Source organism: Grampus griseus (assembly GCF_964374135.1).
Source record: "Grampus griseus genome assembly, chromosome: 14".
Lineage (NCBI taxonomy): Eukaryota > Metazoa > Chordata > Mammalia > Artiodactyla > Delphinidae > Grampus > Grampus griseus.
In genome coordinates, this window is record NC_139008.1 from 8290522 (window position 1) to 8305169 (window position 14648).

The window sequence follows — 14648 nt, forward strand, 5'->3', positions numbered from 1 at the left end:
GCTGGCATTGACTATTCTCTCCAAATTTGGGGTGAAGGGTAGAGAGCTCTCTCTATGCAAAGAAACCGTGGATCAAAGGGACCAAGTGGCAGAGAGGGACCAGCGCTTCTCAGCAGGAGTGAGGGATGCTGGACGCTTAGGTCAAAGACCAGCTGTGGCTCAAAATAGTCCTAAGGATGAAACCTATGTAGCCTGACTTAAAAAACTGAAAACAAAATGTCTGAAGAAAATTAAATAATCCATAATCCAACCACCAAGAGGAAAGCACAGGACATATATCGTATATTGTAACATATTCCTTCCCGTCTAGTCTCCTAGGCATGTATGTTTAGGTGTAGCTGACAATCATACTGAAAAATTTCCTGTTTTCATGTATTATGCCATAAGTATTTATTATGTCTCTAAAACTTTGTAAAACTCTTTATTAACTGTTACACAGTTCTCTTACATGGATGTACTTAGATTCCTTTGGACTTCCCAGGTAACAACTATTAGCAAACACCTGTGGTTAGCTTATATTAATAAACAAAACCAATTCAGGAGAGAAAGAAAAAAGTCAATTTGGGCCATGCTTCCAACAGTACTTGTCAAAAGGTGATCACTGCGATTACCTTCTACCTGGTCTCCTGACCTCAGCAGCCAGTGGGATACTCTTAACCCCCAAATCAGATTACGTCACTCCTCTGCCCTAATCTTCCCAGGGTTCCTCCTTTCAGAAGAAAAGTCGAAGTCCCTAAAGGGATGGAAAAGCCCTGAACGACCTGCCCCTCCCTCCTTATCTGTCCCCAGCCCTTCCTGGTGACCAGGCCACCCAAGCTCAAACTTCAAAATGACCTCTCCCTGCGCTTTACACATCCATTCCCTGATAATCACTCATTGCTACCTAACTTATACACAGTTCTCGAATCATTTATCTTGTGCGCTGCGTTTCTCAGTGACTGCAAACATCATGAAGGCAGGGACTTTTATCTGCATCCACTGCCTGGAAGCCCGAGTCCTCACGCCCTCGAGGAGGCTGCTACAGGGATTGGAGCAGGAGTCTTCAGGCTCGGCACTGGTGACATTCTGGGCTAATAACTCTTTGTTGTGGGGCTGTCCTGTACATTGTAGGATGTTTGGCAGCATCCCTGGCCTCTACCCACTAGATGCTGGTAGCACCCCACCCCACAGTCCTGACCATCAAAAATGTCTCCAAACATTGCCCCCAGCTGAAAACCACTGATTTACAGGGATAGTGCACAGCTCTGGGAAGAAGTTGGTGGCCCCATTCTCAGTAATACTGAGCAAAAGACACACACACACACACACACACACACACACACACGAAAGAAACATGAGTGCACAGGAGAGTGAAGTAACTTGCCCATGTGACACAGCTATCATACAGGAGCTGGAACCCATCACCAGGCCCTCTTAACTAGCATGGTGTGCCACCCCCATGCCAGCCGGCCTGCTTGCCTGCCTGCTGCCAGCGAGACCCTCAAATCCCTGCGGGCGGAAGCAGGCATTTCTGGTTTGGGAGACAAGGGGGAAAGGGGCTGGAACGGCCTCTGCACTGTGTTCCCAAGGCACCCCGTACCACTAAGGAACATCTCACACTGCTATCACTCCCACCACCTGCCTTCTGACCGTGTGCATTTCAGGGGCAGGATAACACTGAGAGTCAATTCTGTGACCCCCAACACCTAGCACGACGCCCAGCCCGAAACAGGCACTTGGACACATACTCGAGGCAGGAAGTGCCTTACCAGTGTCCTGGCGGAACTGCGTCCAGCTGGGGAGGTCGATGATATAAGGAGCCAGTGAGGGGTCAGCCTGGCCTAAGGGGATGCTGTGGGCCAGGCTCCCCAGCCCGAAGCGCTGGCCCTTCTGCTGGACAAACTGCTGCTCGATGTAGTTGCAAACAGTGGCACTGTAGGGGTGCCAGGTGCCCAGCCCGTCCTGCCATTCCCACACGGCCACTGCCACCGGGCTGGTGTACACCTGAGCCAGGGAAGGGCTTGGGGCCATGGCCATCTTCCCCAGGACGCCCTCTGTTCTCCCCACCGGCTTCAGACCACTCTGGGCTGCAGTCTCAGGTTCATTGCCCAGCGCTTCCAGGAGACCTGAAACAAGACAGACACGCAGTTACCGACGCACACGGTGGCCCTGCCAGAGTCAGTCTCAGTGCGGGGGTGGGGGTGGGGGGGGATCGTGCTTTTCCGCAGTCACTTTTTTCCCTAATACCTTAAGGGCATCGTGAACCAAGTACCTAATCCTGTCTCTTTGCTCAGGCAGCCAGGAAGAATTCGGAGTCAATCAAGCAGCCTCCTTACCTCTGCAAACGTCCAGGAAGACACAGTGGGTGCATTCTGGGTGCTAATCGTCAGCCCTGCTTCTGTCCTTTTACCAGTAGTTTCCCTCTGGCCCAACTACTAAGCGTATCCTCTTATACTGTGTGTATTTTCATGAGTCACCCCAATCCTCTGTGGACTGAGGCCAGCACGACCCCTTATACCTTTGTGAGGACGCCACACAGGTTTCCAAAGCAGGTTTGTTTGTGAGACACATATTAACACCTGCTATGCTACAGATGGAAAAAAAAACTATGTCTCAGAAAGGACCAGGGGCTCAAGGACAGCCAGAGCTGCGACTCTAAGCATGGGCGGGTCCTAGCCCTGTCCAGGTCTCCGGGCTGCCCTGGTTTCCCGCACCATTAACCACAGAGGGCAGACCCTAGATAGACATTAAAATCCGATGGGTGCTGAAGCCCTCCCTCTCTGGCCTCTCTGCACCCCACTCCCTGGGCCTGGGCCTTGCTGACCAGCGGTCAGCTCCAAAGACTTGACACCCGTCTCCCAAGACATTCTTCTCCCAGTCACTCCCGCCCAGTTGCATCACTCAGGGCTTTCCCAGGCCATCCATCACATGAACTTCTCCTCCATGGCCCTGACCAGAACTCTAACGCCCACATACACATATGGCGGTCCCTGTCTTTCTGCCCCCTCAGAAGGCAGAAACCCAGCGAGTCGGCCTTGTCCACAGCCACCTCGCCAGCCCCAGCACAGGCCGTGTCATGTAGCACGTGTTATACATGGATTAGCTCAAAGCACGACTGAATGGAGGCAGATGAAGATTCTATGTGCCTGCAGCTGTTTGAAGAAGAAAGGGGGTCTGTGGAAGCTCCTAGGGTGAGAGAGGAACGGGGCCAAACAGACTGACAAGGTGGTATTTCTCCCACTTTATGGACAGGAAAACAAAGAAGTCAAGGTCTTATTGAAGGTCACACATACACTGGTAAGTGGTAGCACAGAGTGCAAACCCAGATCAACTGGCTCTAATGCCCATTTGCTTAGCGAGGAAAGCTCAGCATGAGCTCTACCTTGGGCTCCGCCTAAATAAACGTTAAAATCCTAGGGATGCTTAAGCCCTCTCTAGCCTCTCAGCCTCTCTGCACCCCACTTACTTAGAGAGGGGGGAGGGAGAAAAGGGAAAGTGGTGGGGGGAGGGGAGGAAGGGGGAGAGGAGCCTGCATCTCAAGCTGTGAGCACCCTCAGCTGTAACGTCCACAAAGGGCCCTGGTGCCAACAGGGTTCCCAGTCACATCATCTGCTCCGATTCCCACACAATCCCCTTAAGTACAGACATTGAATTTTGTCCCTGTTTTGCAGATGAGAAAACCGAGGCCCCGGTGGTTTTGGTGACTCACTTTCATGGCCACTAATGAGGCTGGGACCCTGCCTGGGCTTTCGCTGCTGTCCCTGAGATTGTACTCCAGCAGGGTTTCAGTGAGAAGGCCGATACCACCTGCCCCACAAGGAAGGCAGAGCTGGAGCAGCACGGGACAGGGAAGAGGCACAGGCTGTGGTGTCCACACGCCGCATATTCACTGCACTCTACTCACTGTGTCACCTGGTGAAGGTACCTAAGCCCTCCAAGCCCGATTTCGCTTGGAAGTGGACATATCAACCTCTATTCTAAGTGCTTTTCTTGGGGATTCAGATGGATAGGTGTGTATAAAGCACCCAGAACAGCTCCAGGCACACAGCCGGTATCAGCCAATCTTGGCCTCCCTCCCTTTCCCTGCTCCCCTCCAACCCAGCACCTCCCACCCCTCAAGTCTAGGTGAGGAGTGGCGGCCCAGGGCGGCACTGAGCTACCCGGCCTGAGAACATGGGCGATGAGTCAGGCCTGCAATAACTCTGAGCACACATAGGGGGGCCAGGGCCACCCCTGAGCTGCCAACCGCTCCAACAGTAGCACACATCCCGCCATGGAGGATTAGACCCAGGATGCCCTCGAGATGGCTGGCAAGCTTATTAGCTCAGCGCCTGCAACTAGAGGTCTCTGGACCCACATCCAGGTACAAATCACAGGACTGGTTTCAGGGCCAATTACTCCTGAGCCCAGACTTTCCCCCCGGCACCTCCTGGCAGGCGTCACTCATCTCTCGGGCAGCAGGGGCCTCCCATGTACCAGCGCACGTGGTATGTTCTAGCATGTCCACACACCCCCAGATGAACCAACTCAGATAACTCTGCCAAACAGCCTGAGAACTACACTCGAGAACTTCAGCTAAGCTCTTCATGAACGTGTTTGGCCTACAGACCACAGGCACACGACGGTCCAGGCTCTGTCAGGGTACTAGAGACCCAGAGATGAGAAAAACACAGCACACGGCCCCTCCACGACCGGCCACTGTCCCCACTAATACCAAGGCCTCCACCTTCTGTCCACATGCATCAAATTCTAGCAAGTGCCAGAACATTCGGAGCCATTTCCCACCTCCCAGACATTGATCCTGCTGGTGCCCACGTCCAGACTTCCATCCTTTCTGCGCCTAAGCCCCCAGCAAACATGCCCATCCTTCCAGACTCAGCCACGGCACCCCACTCTGAGCCACACCTTTAACAGAAAGTGCTGACCCCATCCTCCTGTGCGTCCTCACTGCATTCTCCATTGATCCAAACATACTGCATTTATTGGTTTCAGTATCTGTCCCCCCTCTCAACACCCCCCAGAACAGGAACTCCCTGAGGGCAGAGCTGGGGCTGACCCAAAGCTGGGGCTGCAGCTCGTCAAATGCCTAATATCCCAGAGGGTCTAAAACACACACGCCGAAAGAGAGGAGCACCTTCTGCTCCAGGCGCCTGGGGCACACTTGGCGCGATGCCCAGAACACCCACTGAAGTTCCCCTGGAACGCAGCAACCATGCACACACAGTGGCCGTGTCAATGCACCCATTCTCTGTTACAGCCTCAGCCACCCCAAGCTGCAGTTCAAAAACCTAATTTGTTTCGGCTCCTAATGATGGGGCTATTTAGGGTGCTCTTAATTATGAAAATTGTTATTATTCTAATTGGCCATGGGAAAACAGCCTTAGTCTGGGGGCAACCTAAACACTTTATGATAATGGAATAAGGGAATTCTTAAATAAATTATGGTACACCCCAATGATGGAATACGAGCCTTGAAAAATGTTTTTAAAAGGCTTTCAGACCTAGGATAATGCTGTTGACAAGTTAAAAATACCGGATATGTAACCATATACACTATATGCTCTCAAGGGGGTGGATGTGCCATTTACTGAGCACCTACTATGTGGCATGCACTCTGTCCGGTGCTCTTGCCATCCAGCTCTCTCAACCCTCAACTGCCCTTGAAGGTAAAGATTATCCCCATTTTACAGACATGAGAACCAAAGCCAAAAGCAATTAAGAATTTATTCAAGGTCAGATGGCCAGTCTGTGACACCAGGTTCTAATATAAGCTAATTTGTAAAAGGTGGGAAGGAACAACTCTGACATTTTACTAGGAGTGATGGAGTTATGGGATATTTATTCTTTACCTCTTTCTGTACTGGCAAATGTTCTACAATGATCATATTACTTATTATGATCGAACAGAAGTTATTTTTAAAAAACTGTATCAAGGGGTTCCCTGGTGGTGCAGTGGTTAAGAATCCGCCTGCCAATGCAGGGGACACAGGTTCGAGCCCTGGCCCAGGAAGATCCCACATGCCACAGAGCAACTAAGCCTGTGCGCCATGACTACTGAGCCTGCGCTCTAGAGCCCGCGTGCCACAACTACTGAGCCCGCGTGCCACAACTACTGAAGCCCTCGCGCCTAGAGCCCGTGCTCCGCAATGAGAAGCTACCACAATGAGAAGCCCACGCACCACAACGTAGAGTAGCCCCCGCTCACCACAACTAGAGAAAGCCCGCGCGCAGCAATGAAGACCCGACACAGCCAAAATAAATAAATAAATAAAAATTAAAAAAAAAAATGTATCAACAACTTTGACCACGAGAAAAACCATCCTGCCTTCTCTTGCATTCTCTTGTCAGATTTAGCCACAAACGCCTGTGCACAGCCCCACGGCTCTGAGGCACAGAGGGACGCTACTGTCCTACCAGAGAGGGGTTTTACACAAAGGAAAAAAGTTGCATGTGTCCAAGAGTCTTTCTATTCCCAGGGGATTTACAAAAGCTTTAGAACAAGACCTGAGCTGACGCAGGAATCTGAGTGAAACTCATCCTGCCTGACTGTGGGCCTCCGGGTAGGGGAACCACACAAATGGATCCCTTACAGTTGCGGCCTCCGGGAAGAAGGCCCCGAGCGTGGCTTTTAAACTGGTGCCCAGACTGGGCGACTGTCAATTTGCCAACATGTGAGGACCCGTTTCCTCCCCGCAAAGCCCACCGAAATACAGAGTGGCCTGGCCCAGGCCTGAGTTGGGCAGTTCACCCTTGGCTCCATGCTCGGTGACCTTGGGACAGTCACCTCCCCTTTCCTGGGCTCCACTGCTCAGGCGGTTGGATGGGTTTTTCAGCCTCTCATAAGCAGCAGAACCCTTTTCCAAATGTGACCGTACGCTGCCCATCGATATGTAAAACGCAGAAGAGTGGGGTGCTCTTATGGACACAAGGGCTGCCCTCCATTCCTACTTCCTGAGAGGTCCAGGAAGCTGTTGTGCGGGACAGAGGCGTTCTGAGGGGCACGGATTGGAGACCAGTGAGACCGGGTGGACTTCAAACCCTAGTTCCATGCTGCGTCACTTTCAGGTGCTTTCCAAGAAGCATGGGCCTGCAACTCCACACCCCACCAGCTGACACGGTGCGCATGACCGGTAAGCAGAGCATGACCTTCAAAGACTTGTTACAGGGCAGCTGGCCACCCAGGCACTGTCAGAAAGCCTTCCCACGGAGATGGGAAAGTCGAATACTGCACACAAACACACCAAAGAAATGTTCTACTTTGCTAGACATGTTGTTTTTAATACAAATTTAAAACAATGGCCTATTATTTTTTTGCCTGTCAAAGCAGTAAAAATAATTTCAGTACTCAGTGCTGGCAAGAGTACCCTGAGATGTCACACTTCTGGGACGGATAAACCCTTTCCAGAAAACAGTTTGGTAACACATATCAAGAGGTTTAAAAATGTTCACTTGCTTTGACATGATCATTAAAAAATCTATCAAAGGAGATGAGAGAAAAACTTCAACATAAAGATACTCCCCACAGCACTATTTTAACTTGGTAAAAGAGAAGCAGAGAGAAAACGCAGTAGAAACGGTACCAAAATGCTAAGGACTGCCTTGGAGTGCAGAAACTATTAGAGACCTTTGGTTCAACTTCCTTACATATCTGAACTTTTCACATTTTCTAAAGTGGGAAACTATTACTTTTGTTTTCAGAAACAAACCGCTACAATGCCCACCACTTTCAAAAGATCGTAAATATGACACAAACCCCACCACTGTTACTTACCATCATTACTTCAGACGGCTGCTCCCGTCCCAGTGGAGTTTCACTAACAGGCCTGTCAAAGTACCACGGCACCTCCTTGCCAAGAGACACCATGTCCCACCCCTGAGTTCCAAGGAAGTGCAAAAAACACACCATCCAGGTGCCCAAACTATTACAACAGGGGAGCGCTGCAAGGTAAGGCTTTTGTCTAGAAAAGAGATGGCTTACGCTGGTGCCACCCAGGCCTGACTAGGCTCCTGAGAGATGGAAGGAACTACACATGATTTGTCCCTTGCACATGGGGCTGCTAGAAGGGAAATAACTCCTCTCCTGGCTGGTGCCTGACTAGGGCCCTCCAGGGGCAGGTCAGAGCAGAACGTTCCAAATGGGGCTCAGAAAGCCACACAGTGGCCAGGAGGCAGGCCCCAGTGACCAACAGTTCCCCAGTGGGCAACCTCCTCCACCAGCACCAAGAGCCTGCTGCTCCTTCTTTGCCAGGAGCAACCTGACCACCCACAGGTCGTCAGAGCCTATCCTGGGGCCAGAATGGGGGAGCAGCGGAAGCAGTGGCAGGCACAGTGGCCATAATCACACCAGTGGCCACCAACCAAGAGCTTACTAGGTACCAGGCACCGTGCTAAGTATCTTGTAAGTGTTCTCATTTAGTCCTCACATTCCTGAGCAAAGGGTATCATCTCCATTTCATAGATGAGAAAAGTGAGGCAAAAGATAAACAACTTGCCTGAGAAGCCACAGGTATAAGCAAACCCAAATCAGTTTGCAGAGGGATACACTGATGTGGACAAATCAGCCTGCCAGATGTGTCTGCTTGACCTACTACACGGTTTTTAGTTTTTACAAATTGAGCCAATGTTTAAAAACTGGAATATCCACCATTAAAAAAAAAAAAAATCCAGACTTCCAGCTTCTCTTGAAAACCAGAAAACCTGGCAACATTTGCAGGCCTGACCCAGATTCGTTATGCAGCCAGCAACGATGAGCTGCACCACTGTGGTGGCTCGTACTACTCTCAAGGTTACCACAGTTACCACAACTCTCCAGGGCAGAGCCGGCAAACTTTTCCTATAAAGGCCCGGAAGGTACATATTTTAGGCTTTGTAGGACACTGGGTGTCTGTTGCAACTACACAACTCCACCACTGTAGTGTGAAAACAGCCAAAGGCCACACATAAACTAACCGGCGTGGTTGTGTCCCAATAAAACTTTACTAACAAAAAAAGGCTGTGGGGCTTCCCTGGTGGCGCAGTGGTTGAGAGTCTGCCTGCCGATGCAGGGGATGCAGGTTCGTGCCCCGGTCCGGGAACATCTCACATGTGGGCCTGTGAGCCATGGCCGCTGGGCCTGTGCGTCCGGAGCCCGTGCTCCGTAACAGGAGAGGCCACAGCAGTGAGAGGCCTCGTGTACCACAAAAAAAAAAAAAAAAAAGAGGCTGTGGGCTGGATTTGGCCCATGAGCCACGGTTTGCTGACCTCACTGCGGTCCCACTGAACTATAGTTGAGAAATACTTCTTTGAACCCGTTTCTCTATTGAAAAGTGGGAGAGTGCTTATGCCTCTGGCCAGCCTCCCCTATGACATGCCTGCCCTCTGTAGACATGTCAGTCTTTGCCCAACACCTGAGGGTGAAATACAGCATCCAACAGCACAGCAGGCAACATGTGGTAAGGGCCACCCCCAGGGAAGCCCAACCTGCTTCCCTTTCCTTGCATCAGGCAACTGGGCCCTGGCCTACCTCTCTTCTCTCCTCCCTCCCCTGTGACCCTCTCATCTGCTCCCATGGCTTCAATAATCCCATGCACGCAGAGCATCCAGATCTTTCTTCAGATGTCCTGCCTGAGTCCCTTAAGCCCTCTGCTCCAGCCATCGGCAACTCCAGTGAGAGCCCAGAACCGGCCAGGCTGTTTCATGCCCCTCACCCCCCACCATGAGTACCCATCCCACCTGTCCACTTACTCAATTCTTAATTCCCAGCCTGAGACTCTCTGTCCAGTGAAATCTTTCCTACATCCACTCCTGCCCTGCACGGAGAAGTGGCCTCTTCTAACCACCAATGTCCATGTGACATCTGAGTGCAATTATCTACTTGTCCCCTCCACTAGGACACAGACTCCTAAAAGGCAAGGATTATGGTCAGGAAAAGATTTTTCAAACAAGGCACAGAACGCTGACTATACATGAAGAGATACATTTCACTGTGTTAAAATTAAGAATGGTTGTTCAACAAAACATGCCTCAAAGAAAGCAGAAAGTTAAAAGCTGGAAAAAGATATTCACAATAAGCACGAAGGATTAAAATCAAGGATATATAAAGAACTCTTACAGTCAATTTTCTTTTTAAAGCGCCAGGAACCCCACAGAAAAATTGCAAAAAAGTGAACATATAATTTATAGGAAACACACATGCCAATAAACTTATGAAGAGATGTTCGACATCAGGACTCAGGGACACAGAAATCAAGATCCCAAAGATCCCATTTTATACCCATTCCATTGGCAGAAATAAAAAAAAGTCAGCCTATACCAAGTGTTGGCAAGAGTGTGGAGCAAGTGGAAGGCCTACGTTCTGCTGCTGGTGGAGTGAAAACTCGTACAATCACTTCAGAAGAAGTCTAGTAACAACTACGAAAGTTGGACATTTATTCACCCTATGACCCAGCAAAATACCACCCCTCAGCTCATACCCAAGAAAACCTCTTGCATATGTGCAACAGGAAACGTGTACGGAAATGTTCAGAGCAGTCCACGCGTGACAGCAAAACTGGAAACGAGCAGGTACCCATCAACGGAAGATCAGACGCATAAACTGTGATTTGCCCACACCATGGAATATTATTCAATATTCAAGACAAATGAACCAGATGACATGCAATACTATGGACAAACTGTAGCGATATTTTTTTAAGTGCCTTAGGAATACACAGGTACCGTAAAACTACATAAAAATGAAAGTGAGGGATAATGGTTATCTCAGGATGGGAATGAGAGGAAAGATCAAATGATTGGATGTGTATTTTGTTTCAAGATCCTGGCTTTTGTTGTGGATGGCTGAAATGCAGGAACTTACAACACATTAAAAATAACTTCGGAAACAAGTGAAAGCAAGCTGGGCGTGAACGGTGATCAGTGTTTATTAATCTAGTTCTCCGTTTACCTGCGGTGAAAATTAAAACAAACACACAGAAGGGACTGTTTAATTCTCTGTACTCCAAGTGCCAAGCACAAGCCCGGGCACACAACTTCCTAAGCGTGTGTGCAATGAATGAGGGATGCTCCTCCCTCGCCCGTGGCCCCATTCCTGACGGCCTCTTCGGTACCTTCAACAGGTCTGAAGCCAAACCCACCTTCCTTGCTGACGCCCCTCTCCTCCTGGATTCCCTGGCTCTGCACTGGCCCTCCTCCGCTTTCTCCCCCAGCCCAGCGGCTGCCCTGGCTTGCCCTCTCCTCGCCTCCTCAGACCCCACTGCTAGCATCTGGTTGGGACCTTTCTGCCTCTCACCTTGACAAGCACTCTCTGCCAACTGGCTTCTCCAACTCCTGTCTCTCCTCATCCACCCTAGAGACAGGTGCGAGGTTGAGCTTCCCGATGCAGTTCTGACCCACTCTCTTCCGCACCTCCCCTAGAGCTCTAGAAATAATGTTCACGTTCCGGCTGATGCTGAACGCCCATCACAGTCTGGTCCCTTCCTATCAACAGTAGCTGCCAGAGCATCTCTCTTCAGTATCCTCTTCCATCTATACCTTCCCCTCCCCGACCCCTCCTAAAAAGTGTAAGTGATGAGCTGCTACCCCACATACCGCCAGTTTCCCCAACTCCGTGCCTCGACTTTACCCGGAATCCCACCCACTTGGCCACCCATCCTCAGCTGACCCACACTTTCAAGGCCCCATTTAAACACCTCCAGGATGCTGGGATGTGCCCACTTGAAAGAAAAATCCCCTCTTACCAACTTCCACGGCATTCTGTCTGTCCTCTACAGTTCTCTCTCTTTCACAAGACCCGGAGCAGCCAGAGGGCAAACTCCCCTGTCTACCTCCCCCTACCAGAAGCTGGCAGCGGTGTACGGAAACAGTCACGAAGAGAACAATCGAATCCATTCCACGCTTTCTAGCCAGGGAGCTCATCTGGCTCATTTCTAGCCACGGCTCATGAAATGCCCATCCTAGGACTTCCCTGGTGGTCCAGTGGTTAAGACTCTGAGCTTCCAACGCAGGGGGCTCAGGTTCGATCCCTGTTCGGGGAACTAAGATCCCACAAGCCACGCGGCACGGCAAAAAAAAAAAAAAAAAAAATGCCCTTCCTGGAATTCTACTAAAATCCTTCTGTTCCCCTGAGCCTTGGCATGACCCCTAAAAGCCCCCGCTCAGCCCCCTGCCTACCTTTCCAGGCTTCTCGGCCCCGCATCCACACGCTGTCGCTTCAGCCACACTGAGCTGCTTACAGTGACCCAGATATGCCAGGTTTCTTCACGACTTTGCGTATACTGACTCCTCTGCCAGGCTCCCCTACTTCCTGGGACCTACTCCTTCTTCACAACCTTAGCTATCATCTTCTGGAGGCTTCTGGACCTGCCCTCCTGGGCAAGGGTGGGCTGGGCTCCGCCCTGTGATTATCCACTCCTCAACATGTATCACACTGACAACACCTTGTCACTGTCTATGGTTTGTTTATCTTTTCCACCAAACAATAAGCTCCTGGAAGACAGAACTTTTGCTCCTGGTCACTGTAACCCCAGCACTGGGCATGGGGCTGGACAAAAAGGAGGCACCCAGTAAAGGTTCAAGTAACAAAAGAAACTAAAATTTCCAGTTCAAATGCAGAAACCGTGACTCGTGTCCTTCATCCCATAAAGCGCGTCTGAAGGCGGAAAGCATCTTCTAAGACTGGTTAAACAGGAGAAGCTGCTGGCAGGAAGCCACGTGAATTTATCTGAGACAGCTGGCAATCAACAATCAACTCCCAGGGCTCACTTTCATCCTGGGGACCTCAAGTTCCACCCTCCCCAGTGCCCACTTTCTCTACTGAAAACCAGATTGGGAAGGCAGCAATGTAAAGTCCCCAGGGCTCTCACCTTTTCTCTCTGGAGAGCTGGCACAAACCGTGCCTTCTTGGTGGAGATACCAGATCCTTAGGAGGAATGACTTGTTTGAGTTCCCATCTTGATATAAAATTCAAACAACAAAAACCGGGCAAATCTGAAAGGCTTGCTGACTCAGCAACACAAATTCCAAGGCACCTTTGCCAACAAGGAAGAAGATGATCAGGTTTTAAATTGAGAAACAGGAGTTAGTGAAAACGAATTCACAGATGTCCAGTCTGTGTGCTGTGGCTGGGGACTGGAAACCACCAGATTCATTTTCCAACAGCCTGGGCAGAGCAGAAGGTACAGTAGTCTCCCTCCGCCCACTCAATAACCAAGGGGATGGCTAAAAACAACAACAACAACAACCCCACAAAACAAACACACACACACTAAGCCCTTCCACAGAAAGGCCTGAAAGGACTTCGAAAGCCGATCTGCAGTGTAGGTATCCAGGGAATCAACACACCAGAGACGGAAAAAATTTGGCCAAGGTCACATGGCAAATGAACAAGAAGCCTAGTTAGAGTCATACTGATGGTTTAAGTAAAGCCTGATTTTGGTTACCCGAAAGACCACCTTCTACAACTCTACAGGAGCTAGGATAGCATGCAGAAATATTTTGAGTTTCTTAAGGGTCCAAGCGTCTCTGCACAAACTATTTCCACTGCTTTTGGCACTTAAAGAAGAGGAACCAGTGTGGGGGACAGCAGCTGGCTGAGAAAGGGTAGTTTCAGGGGGAAAAAAAAAGCGTCCTAAATCCTTTCCACAGCATATACCTTATGCCCTCCCCAAGAAAGTGACCCAGGGTCCCAGGAAATAGGCACTTCCTGGAAGTCAGACCCTCCATGAGGCGAGTTAGGAGTTAGACTAAGGAGGCAAACTCCCCTAAAGTACAGCCCCTGGCTCCAGTGAGCCGTCCACCGGGAGGCAGACCCCAGCAGAACCCAAACGCTAACTAGGGCAGCCGGTGGCATTATCACCACCGCCTCCTCCAAGTCCGGTGAGAAAGGGTACACTCCCACAGACGGACCAAACTCTGTGTCTGCGCCCCTCCCCCTGCTAGCCCTTCGGCTTCCACCCCGGCGTTCACCCTCCCACCAGGTCCCGTGCTAAGCTCCCAGCGTCTCCCAATTCCCCCAACTCCCTCCTCCGGGACATCTACCCGAAGGCCGGTCCCCACAATCCCCCCCCTCCCCCGTCACCCCGGGGCTCTTCTCCGGCCCGGCCCAACCTTCCCTCACGCCCACGCCCGCCCCCTTCCGGTCCCAGATCGGCTCGGTCTCCCCCGCGTCCCCGGGACCCCAGCCCTGGCGACGAGCAGGTGGCCTGTCCGCCCCTCTCACCGAGGCTGAGGAGGGCGCGGGGGCAGGCGTACGACACCGCCGAGCTCAGGCTGCAACCCCCGCTGGGCCTGGGCACGGCTCAGGCTCTGCCTCCCAGCCTAACGAAGAGGCAGCCAGAGTGAAACAGCGTCGCTTCCTTGCGTCCCAGTGCGCATGCCCAGGACGCTGGGCCTTCTGGGAAACGTAGTTCCAGTGGAACAGCGGGGGGGGGCGGGGCCGAACTCGACGTTCACCTGTTTAGGGGGTATGTATCCCAAGAGAGCTTCTTGTCTAGCTGGGGAGACAGACACTTAAACATACAACTACAGGACTCCCCTGATGGCGCAGTGGTTAAGAATCCGCCTGCCAATGTAGGGGACACGGGTACGAGTCCTGGTGCAGGAAGATCCCACATGCCACGGAGCAACTAAGCCGTTGCTACAACTACTAAGCCTGTGCTCCAGAGGCCGGGAGCCACAGCTACTGAGCCTGCGTG

The 14648-nt window shown here is 51.2% G+C and overlaps 1 protein-coding gene across 3 annotated transcripts in view; it reads right to left on the bottom strand.

The window, feature by feature from the left end:
- The window catches only part of DTX2 (deltex E3 ubiquitin ligase 2), a 33487-nt gene extending 19185 nt beyond the window's left edge, over positions 1-14302 (bottom strand). For 2 of the 3 annotated variants that reach the window (XM_082670599.1, XM_082670598.1), the window contains exons 1-2: positions 14174-14302; positions 1749-2105 (exon numbers count right to left, since the gene is read on the bottom strand). In XM_082670599.1, coding sequence (XP_082526725.1) covers positions 1749-2016 — 268 coding nt within the window. In that variant the 5' untranslated portion in view covers positions 2017-2105; positions 14174-14302. Of the gene's footprint in view, positions 1-1748; positions 2106-12818; positions 12893-14173 lie in introns of those variants that run through there. The other variant, XM_082670600.1, reaches the window with a different exon arrangement.
- Positions 14303-14648: the final 346 nt, after the last annotated feature.